General features: G+C 33.1%; 1 protein-coding gene across 1 annotated transcript in view; it reads left to right on the top strand.

The window, feature by feature from the left end:
• Nucleotides 1–957: 957 nt before the first annotated feature.
• The window catches only part of LOC106472441 (probable sodium/potassium/calcium exchanger CG1090), a gene marked incomplete at its 3' end in the record, with an annotated part of 36810 nt that continues 26352 nt past the window's right edge, over nucleotides 958–11415 (top strand). Inside the window, exon 1 of the mRNA XM_013933091.2 lies at nucleotides 958–1284. Within this exon, the coding sequence (XP_013788545.1) occupies nucleotides 1146–1284 (139 nt within the window). The remainder of the gene's footprint in view (nucleotides 1285–11415) is intronic.

The following is an 11415-nucleotide window of genomic DNA, read 5'->3' as shown; positions in this document are numbered from 1 at the left end:
AAGATATAGTGGTCTAAGACTGACTTGTAAGGTTTGTCCAAGATATAGTGGTCTAAGACTGACTTTGTAAGTTGCCTAAGATATAGTGGTCTAAGATTGACTTTGTAAAGTTTGCCAAGATATGTGGTCTAAGATTGACTTTGTAAAGTTTGCCAAGATATGTGGTCTAAGATTGACTTTGTAAAGTTTGCCAAGATATGTGGTCTAAGATTGACTTTGTAAAGTTTGCCAAGATATGTGGTCTAAGATTGACTTTGTAAAGTTTATCTTGAACGAGAAATAATTGGGCTGTCATGGTACATTCCGAATAATAGTTTTCTATATTTAATTTTGGAAAATATTTTCATTTGTCAGCTTCAATAACGAATAGTTTAATTATAAAATTAACAGAGTAGTATTGTATTATGTGTGTGTGTGCAGAGTGTGGGAACTAAATCATGTAGCCAATGAGCAAGAAATTGGTTCTAAAATCGTAAAGAGGAAAATTAATTAGCAAGAATAACGCGCATATTATAATATTTATAATAAAAACACGACAGAAGCAATAGCTCTCGTGTGATTAAAATAAAATACTTGTTATTAAGTATTTAGTTACTAATAAAACTCAATTGAAATATATAAGTAGATTTTTTTTTCGAAGTCAAACGTCACGTTTCGCTAACACGATATGTCAGACTTATTGAAATGTGGAATTTATTGAGAAAGAGACTAGACAACAAAACGCTCGAAATAAATTAATAATAAAATCTGTTCTTCGTAAAATAAGTAACCATACCCTCGTGAGTTATGCCCTGCGATTCACTGGTAATAACTATGTCTGATTTTCGCATGCGTTCGCGTATTAAATTAACTCCTTAACTAGTTGCTACGTCACTACGTACGGAAACTATCGAACAAAATCGAAACTATTCGGGGCTAAGCTCTATACCTTCAGCAGTCAGCACAGCAAAGATACGTTTTGTATCTATGAAGGCGTGGCTTGCCTGCGCTCGCGATCGACGTTTCTCGTGCAGTTTAACTACAGTGGTAGTTGTAGTGGTTGTCGCATTCAAGCTGAAGCCCATAAACCGTTGTTACAGTAGGAAAAGCCAGCTACCAATGAATAGTAATCCTTCTTAAACCAGGCTGAGCAGTTATCTTTCACAATGGCACACAGAAACGCAAGTATCCCGCACAAGAATGGAGGACCTTTTTCGAAATTCCCTTACGCTCGAATCATTCAGAAAGTAGTGTTCCTTTTAATAGCAGTTGGAGTCTCCTGTTTTGTACTTCGTCGGCAACCAGGTAATTCATTCAGCTATTGTTATGTTTTTTTTTTACAAATAATTAAGATCTGTTTATGTGTGTAAAACACCTTCACCTCCTTGATGCTTCCAAAATATATTGAACTATAAAGTAGGGCCACCAGTAGCACAGCAGTATGACTTACAACGCTAGAAACCGGATTTCGATACCCGTGGTGGGCAGAGCACAGATAGCCCATTGTGAAGCTTTGTGCTTAACTTCAAACAAACAAACTATAAAGTAGGAGTTACAGAAAATAAAACTCTTTGTAAATTATGGAGATCTTTTTCCTTGCGGGTTTTAGAGCTTCTGGTCTGTTCATCAGAGGGCACTTTATATTATGCTTTTATTTTATGTTGCCTGTTTTGTGTCAGATGAATACATCCTGGGTCTATAGATGGAACCGATGTTTTCAATACGACTAAACTATTTTAGCGACATACATAAAACCAAACAAAGCGATACTGGTTCAGGCCATTTAGCCAATGGTTTTCCCCAATCATGACACCTATGGACACCATCAGTTAAATTTCATGAATGTACTTAGTTCTGAAGAGGGACTGACACGTCAAACGTAAACTATCAATTTGTACGGAGACAAGAAACTTAATAATTTCGAACTTCGTGTTTTGAAACTTTAAATTAGTGTTTAACGACGAAGTTAAATTTAACAGAAACTATAGCAATGAGGGTTAAGTGTGGTCTCGTAAAAAAATGTTTTCAAAGATTAGTTACGTTAGGTGATGAGCTTTCGAGGATGAAATGCATTATATAACTATCCTCAAAGCCCGCCCAAACTGCGCTTATATTTTTCTACTGAAATGTGAAAACATTATAGTACTTAATATATCTGGTATGAAATGCATACATAGGTTGAATAGGTTAACATTTATAGTACGAACATATTTAGTGTTTTTATTTACTGTATAAATATTATCTCTACATATTCGAATTACTACATAAGGTACTGATCTGTATAGGATGTTTCAAAAGTTATAGAGTCATATAGAACAGATACAGAGTTATTGTGTTTCTTTACAGAAATCGCTTTGCAGATAAAACACGTAAATGAAAACGGAATAGATCAGTTGAAAGAGATTTATTTCTTTGTAGGAATTGCTCTCGGTGTCTTTAGTGTAATGACTTAAAATATAAAAAAAAGAAATATTCACGATTCATCAATATCCCCATACTTTTGAGGTACTCTGTATTATCTTTCTGTTACACGCAACTAATTTGAATTGGTTTGTTATGAATTTCGCGCAAAGCTACACGTCCCTAATTTAGCAATGACAAGACAAGACCACCCACTGCCGTCCATAATTTAGCAATTAAAGACTAGAGGGAAGGCAGATAGTCATTACCACCTACCGCCACCTCTTGGGCTACTCTTTTACCAACCACTAATGGGATTAACCGTCCACGCCTCCACGGTTGATAGGGTAATCATGTTTGGTGGGACGGGGATTCGAACCTGCGACCAGCAGATTGTGAGTCAAGCGCCCTTACCACCTGCCTATGTCAGACCCACTAATTTGGATAACTCTGTTAACTTATCGGGCATAATATTTACGTGCTCCTGGTAAAGGTTAATAAGAAGATAAATACCTAGCAAGCGCAGGTCCAGAGTATTAGCTCGTCATGTCCTGAAAGAGTATTAGAACGTTGATAAAGAAATATGATATTTATTACGCGGGGCTTTAACTGTCAAATAAAGTATAAACTGTGAAAAACGAGTTTACTGATTAAGAAATAATGACACTCAGATGCTCCAAGTTTGCTGTGGATTTACAAGTAGCTTATAAATCTTCAGTTAACACAGAAATGAACCGTGCTGAAGACTATGGAATAAATCCTCTGGAGTACGGAAAACCGAGAATTTATTATTCAAGTTATTAGCTCAATGATCTACCGAGCAACAGTCTTGCATGATATTCTTCAAACAGAATAGTTCATTGATTTGATATTTTCACTTAATTAGGGTGTGTGTAGTTTATATGGAGCAATCTTGAATCAATGTATTTGTTAAAATGTATATCAAATTCAGTAGGTATACTTGGATCGTTCAGTAACACAAAGTATGCATGGTATGAATTTGGTTGTTCACATTTCTCTTTCTCTTTTTTTTCCACATAAATATAGTTGTAATAATTAATTTTCACCCAGATAGGGTTGACACTAGCAGTTTCCCATCTCAACGCACAACTTGGTGATCATATTGTAGTTGTGCCAGCTTGCTGGGGTAGTTTTTCCTGCCTTCATAAAGGAAGACTTGCAAGATTGATGACTAATAAAGGAAGACTAGCAAGACTGGTGACTAAAATTGAATATTAGGGTTAGAGTTCAAGTAGCATCTCATTGAAATACGTAAGAAAAATTGAGTTTTTGGCACTAATTTCAGGTCAATGGGATCAACAAAAACAAAATGTCGGATTTTTACATTTTGTCAGGAGAGGGTGATGTTGTGCTCAAAAGCATTTTGCATCTCTTAATAAGATGATTATAAAAATAATTTTAGCATGTTTGACCATTCTAACTATAAGAGAATTTCATTCGTTTTGACTCATTATACTTACCTAGGGTTCCTTGACCTTAGATCCATTATTTTAATACCTCTTCAACTTTTATTTATGTATGAAGATGTTTTTCTATTAAAAAATTAGTTCAAACACTCAAAAAAGTGAAATACTCAAATAGAACTTTAGTTTACATGAAATTATTTTATGGTTACAATAGTTAAACATACTAAAATCATTTTTCTGTAACCATTCGACATCTTGTGTTGACCATATTGACATGGAATGGATATAAAAATTGTATTTTTTTTCTACGTATTTCATTGAAATACTACTTGAATACTGTTAAATGTTGGTCTCTGATCTCGTTGTCCTCCATTGAGAGACTCACCACTATTGTTTTCATAACCTTGTTTGTTTGTTGTTAAGCGCAAAGTTACACAATGGGTTATCTGTGATCTGCTCGTCGCGGGTATCAAAACCCGATTTTTAGCATTACTGCTGAGTCACCAGGAAGCTCATAGTCTTGCATTCCCTACTTGTTCAGCTATAGTATCAACACCTGTAAACTCGAGTAGTGCGAGTGTTAGTGGTATCATGGGAGTCAAAGGGTAAAATAACTGCCATTACTTATACCACAAACTCTGCTAGAGACGTTTCAAAGATTGCTTAGAACTGATATATCAGATCACTTGTTTTAGAGGCCTTTTTATCTTAAAAACGTGCTATATGCTGCTATTTGCTAATCAATGACCATTTTTACATAACGAAGTCCGAGAATCTAGATATGAAAAAGAAAATTAAATGCACGTTCCAGGTCAAGAAAAAAGGTTTGGAAGGTGGCACTAAATATAGTACTAACACGTAAGCTTCTGATCGATGTAATAGCCGACATATTAGACAGGCCTGCCCAAATCAATCGATATCCTCCTCGGTTTATAAAGAATAAAGAGTCTACAAAGTTCAGCTGAAGGCTTTGATAGAAATGTTACACCATAGACTTAGCGTGACTGGACGACCAGAAGACGCCATAGCGTTGTTCGATCGAAACATCTCTTAATGTGGAAGTGCATGGCAGTTTCATGTGCGCCAGGGTTTTTACTTAATGTTTTACAGTAAAATAAAAAGGGCATTTGAATCAAGGATAGTTCTTTTTCTTTGTTGTTGAAAATTCACTATTAATTGCTTCTTGATTTAATCAAAATGTTACAACTGTATTTAAAGATCTGCATGTGACGCGGACTGACGCCTCTTATATAATATTTTTTGAATGCATGAAATTCTAATTTAAAAACTAGAGCACTTAGACTGTTCCATAAAGATGTACTTAAAGTTAAAAGCTGTGCTCAATGTCTAGACACGTATTTAAACTTCTTCTTAAATCAAATTTTACTTCTTTCAAAGTAATATTGAGGAACAAAGTAGGACGCGAAAACGAGTTGTAAAAACCGCACCTACCAATATTTAAATATTAACCAACTGCTTTTTATTCATGTCACTTCCAAGTTATAATTTCAATGTAATTTCAGTTTTCATAGTTTCAAATCGCTCACAGCAACAAAATGGTTTCCATTGATAAGTTACGTAAAGGACTAATTTCATCATTAAAAATACTATTTTTAAGGATACGCAGATATAGGGTAACGACACTATACCCCCTACCAAAAAAAAAAAAGAAAAGAAAAAGGCAACATTCAATAACCATTTCAGTAAATAAAAAATAAAAAATACACAATAATCAGATTTTTAAACAAAGGGTAAAGGCATTTAACTGAAAAGAAATACCCAGTGGTTACATCATTAGAATGTGCACAAAATCACTATTCTGAAAAGAAAGAAACAAACAAAAATACCATCCGCAACTAAAGCGTAGAGACATTACTTTGTAATAAACGTAACACCTTATCAATTGATAAAGCGTTAAGACATTGTACTGGAAAGTAACTTTCAATAATACCACTAGTAAAAACAACAACAAAAACAAAAAAAAACTGTAAGACACTATGCCGAAAATATAACATCAACCAATAAGCACGTCAATAAATAAAACATAAAAGTATGTCAACGTTAATAAGACCCACCTATTCCATAAATAAATGAAATGCGCAGATACTAATTGAAAACCAATTGAACAATGTAAAGAATACCCAACTATTGTACCGGTAAATGAAATACGCAGATACTAATTGAAAAGCAATATAACAATGTAAAGAATTCCCACTTATTGTACCAGTAAATGAAATATGCAGATACTAATTTAAAAGCAATCGAACAATGTAAAGAATACCCACCTACTGTACCAGTAAATGAAATACATAGATACTGAATGAAAAGCAATATAACAATCATTAATTATAATAATAAATATAACATACAAGATAACAATCGTTAATTATAATAATCAATATAACGTACAATATAACGTATGCAGATACTAATTTAAAAGCAATCGAACAATGTAAAGAATACCCACCTACTGTACCAGTAAATGAAATACATAGATACTGAATGAAAAGCAATATAGCAATCATTAATTATAATAATAAATATAACGTACAAGATAACAAACATTAATTATAATAATAAACATAACGTACAAGATAACAATCATTAATTATAATAATAAATATAACGTACAAGATAACAATCAATGATTATAATAATAAACATAACGTACAAGATAACAATCATTAATCATAATAATAAATATAACGTACAACATAACAATCATTAATTATAATAATAAACATAACGTACAAGATAACAAACATTAATTATAATAATAATCATAGCGTACAAGATAACAATCATTAATTATAATAATAAATCAAATGTAGAACATAACAATCATAACGTACAAGATGACAATCATTAATTATAATAATAAATCAAATGTAGAACATAGCAAACATAACGTACAATATGACAATCATTAATTATAATAATAAATCAGATGTAGAACATAACAATCATTACATATACATATGTTACAGATTTTTTTTTCAATTTCAAAGTTAAAATTTAACGTAGAAATCTAATGTTCTCTTTGATTGGCTGTATCTACTGTTGTGGACTGGATTTTCGCCTAATGAAGGCTCATTACCACAGATTGGGCTGCCAAATCAAAGAAATACAGTTAGGCCCTTATAACGGTGATTTGTATACAACATTAATGGTTTTTTTTTTAAAGTTTCTTTTCAATCACCAATAAAAAATAAAATGTAAAATTCAATTTGTATAAAGTGAATGTTCGATTGGTGGAAACTTAGGTGTGGATTCTTAACTATTATTGATGTAATTTAATATGAGCACGTAGTACACACATACAGACACACTCTAAATATTCAGAGTTATCGCTTCTTTAAGCTGTATGGCGGTGTAAAACTGTTAACATTTTTAAATACGAGTTTTAAAAATATTTAATTTGTAGAGTGCCTCTTATACTAATTAAGGCATTAAGGGAATAGGAGCATCAAGGTTTTATAATAACTTGATATATGCCAATGGAAAGAGTTAAGTTATCTATGCATAAAGAGTGCGTAGGGCGGATTCATTTTCATTTAGTAATTACTTCCCTTGTGCATCAACTAGTGATGTATTCAGATTTTGAAATGTACGATAATGATGACAGTTAGACAGACAGACAAGTAAAGAGACAAAAAAAAAGTGTAAAAATTTTACTTTTCACTTAGCAGTTTGAAATAATTGTTATCTACATACTGCATTTACACGTACAGAGAGAACATACTGAAAGGGGTGATGGATACTAAAAACGAAATTAACTTGACAAATGGCCCGACATGGCCAGGTGGTTAGGGCGCTCGACTCGCAATCTGAGGGTCGCGGGTTCGAACCCCCGTCACACCAAACATGCTCGCCCTTGCAGCCGTGGGGGCGTTATAATGTGACAGTCAATCCCACTATTCGTTGCTAAAAGAATATCCCAAGAGTTGGTGGTGGGTGGTGATGACTAACTGCCTTCCCTCTGGTCTTACACTGCTAAATTAGGGACGGCTAGCGTAGATAGCCCTCGTGTAACTTTTCGCGAAATTCAAAACAAACCAACTTGACAAATGTAATTCAAAGAGATATAGTAGTCCTGACATGTAGTTGCGCTAGAGTCTTATGATTTTCAATGCTTATCCACCCCGTCGATTCCTTCATATGAAGGTAGATGAAACTAAGTAAACGACCTCGTCTTCTCATCAAGTACGGAACTGGGTGTTCATTTTTTTTCTGGTTGGTTACTCATAGCGCCAAAACAGCACATTATTTTATTACTAGTTCGGTCAGTATCCGAGTACATACGGACTTACAACGCTAAAATCCGAGGTTAGATTCCACGCAGTGGATACAGCAGATAGCCCAATTTGGCTTTGCTCTCAAAGAAACAAACAATTGTTATTTTTTTCCCTTACTTAACAAAAGTTCTCAAACTCACGACTGTAACTAGCATCGAGAAGAAAGTAGCTGCTTTTATGACCTGAGTTTAGCTAACGTTTCGAGCTTAACTTTTATTACAGAAGGTTTTGCACGTTCTCGTTAATAACGTGATTTACATGTATATCAGTAGTTCTGTCTAACAAGCTCATATGAAAATAGTATTCTGTAAGAAAAGCCTACTTAATATACAGATGTGTATAAGAAACAAGACTATCGTTCATAGAAATTTCATTTTCAAATTAGTGTACAATGTACTAAGTTACAGGTCACATGATCAGTGGTAATGGTACCATCATATCAAATACCGGAACGAAATAATATTATTTTACATTAAACCGACACAATGAGACGTTGCCTATTTTACATAACCCTTAACAACAAATAGTTATTAGATGTAGCATTGTAAAATAGAATCTTATAAGATGCAGAAAAAAATATTCTTTCAACGAAACTCTTAGATAAATGAATAATTAATTTATTTAATTGATAGTTGGCTTTTTTAGTTTTGTAACCCTCGTGATTCAAAATTACTCATTGTTTCAATTATGTACACTTATACCTCGAAAATCAATACATCTTTTCTGTATCACAACTTTTTTTTAGCAGTTCTCATAAAAACGTTGTTTAAGATATTTTAATAAGAATTTCATGTTGAGACTGGTAACGCATTCACAGCAGCAAGTTCAGTGTCTTTATGAGTAGGGAGTGGCTTTTCACCGTAATACGTTGCACCATATATCTTTTGACGACCTTACGTCAGTCACTGTAAAAACGGAAACTCCAGAAAATGACTATGAAACATTGAATTAATTGAAGAATAATTTAGCATTGCACGTTTCCACAAAATAATAATGCGTATAAAGAAACCTTCTACATTGAACATTTTTCCCGAAAAAAAAAGCTTGATAAATTGTACTCATTTCTGCTTTATAGTATCTGTATTTACTCAGTATAGAATAAAATGTCAAGTAGCAAAAAGATAATCGTTATCGCGCTTAATTTCCCCGAAAGATGGCCGAAGGCTGCCAGGAGGGGGTCACCTGTTTTAACCATTTGTACCAGAATACAGTGGTGTGTTGTCTGTCTGTCTGTCAGTAGACGCTAAAATGACGTTACATAACGTTGCAATTTGTACTATCATGACGTCAGTAAGACGTGCGCATGCCATGAATCACAAGATGAATTATGTACTCTGTAGGCTAAAACATAGAATTACATATGAGCTTCAAAAGCAAGAAATAAAAATATTTCTTACTCTTAATTTTGGTTTTATTTACTTTTGAAACAGAACATTTTCGGAGAACCTGCGAAAGTACATCTAGTATATGTACATTCTCTTCAAGCTAGAAGAGTTAACGAAACGGCCAAAGGTGGGCTTCTTAACTTATAAATGCGATTATTTCTTACTAATAGTACGACTACTTAGACCAATTAAATGTTAAAAATATTAGACGAACAGTTAAGTAAGAAAAAAAAAGGCAAAGGTATTCAAATATCGTAGAAAAGCGATCAGTGATAAATGTTGAAAGTTTACACAAACACACAAATAAAAAATTAAGAATGAGTTAAACGGCAATAATAAAATACATAGTAAAGAACTTCTAAAAACTAAACATTTAGTTAAACTTACGAGAGACCGTGACACTCACTCCACTATTTATGTCACAAACTACTTTATGTGACGAGTAATTAACAACATTCCCAATTAGTAAAATAATTTACCAACCTTATACTGAGTAATACATAATCAAATTGTTTTAATATCAAGATAACTTAGTTCAAAACTATGTAAATTGGAAGCGCTTTGTAAGGGAGAAACAAGGAACTTACCACATATTAATTTTCAGGGTTCAATTTAATAAATTCAGTATGTGTTTTAGTTATTTATAGTATTATTCTTAAGTAATAGTAATAATTACATTGACCAAGTATTGTACGCATGGCATATGAAGCTTCACATGTGATAATTCTGCTTGGGTGCTCAGCAATTCGCTAAATAGGCCTAACCTCGTCAGGTGTTCTTGGGTTAACGGCCGAAAACACCGTTAGCAGCGAGGGTATCCTGCTAATGATCTAAGGCAGAGTGATCATAAAAGCTTTTTCATAGTTTGTATAGTACTTTTTTATATTGTTTTATATTGACTGTTAATTTAGTCTTTTAGCATCTCCTCTGGTAGAAATCATTAAATAATCTAAATCTTAAATTTTCTGTTTGATCAATGTCAAAATTACTGTAAATTGTAGAACATAATTCGCTTGTTGCATCGCAACTAGCGGTAGAAATGATACAAAAATAAAATAAGTAATATCTGTTTCTAAGACATATTTCATTCTGATTTTTTGGGTACTCAATATGATTGCTACATATTCAATACTCAATAGGATTGCTACACATTCAGTACTCAATAGGATTGCTACATATTCAATACTCAATAGGATTGCTACAAATTCAATACTCAGTGGGATTGCTACATATTCAATACTCAATAGGATTGCTACAAATTCAATACTCAGTGGGATTGCTACATATTCAATACTCAATAGGATTGCTACAAATTCAATACTCAGTGGGACTGCTACACATTCAATACTCAATGGGATTGCTACATATTCAATACTCAGTGGGATTGCTACACATTCAATACTCAGTGGGATTGCTACATATTCAATACTCAGTGGGACTGCTACACATTCAATACTCTGTGGGATTGCTACACATTCAATGTTTAAATTTTTTAATGGATAGGAAAATGCCTATGTTTATACTATAGTGCGCACAGAATGTTTAGATATACAAATGAGGCTGCTCGACAGACATATATAATATAGGGTTTTTTAAAGTAATTTATTTTTACATTAAAATAATGACTATTTCAAATTAGCTAACCGGAGTAAACATACCAATTAAAGCGTCGAAAAGAAAAATGTATGCCATGGCATTATTGATCTGTTATTATAGGATATTTTATTTACGTTTGTGTGGCTTATAGGACGCAAGTTAGCTTTAGGTGTTGACCTCGTTCGCTGAAAAAATTCAACAGTTACTAATAAATACAGTAGTGACTACTTGTTTCAATAAAAGCGACGAATGTCGAAATATTAATGCGTCTATCTAATTTACGCATAGGTATATAACATTCTTAGACACATATAAACACAACCCCACCTTTTT

Source organism: Limulus polyphemus, unplaced genomic scaffold (genome assembly GCF_000517525.1).
Source record: "Limulus polyphemus unplaced genomic scaffold, Limulus_polyphemus-2.1.2 Scaffold5341, whole genome shotgun sequence".
NCBI classification, from domain to species: Eukaryota; Metazoa; Arthropoda; class Merostomata; order Xiphosura; family Limulidae; genus Limulus; species Limulus polyphemus.
The sequence above is the reverse complement of the archived record's forward strand: the minus strand, read 5'-3'. Positions and strand labels throughout refer to the sequence as shown.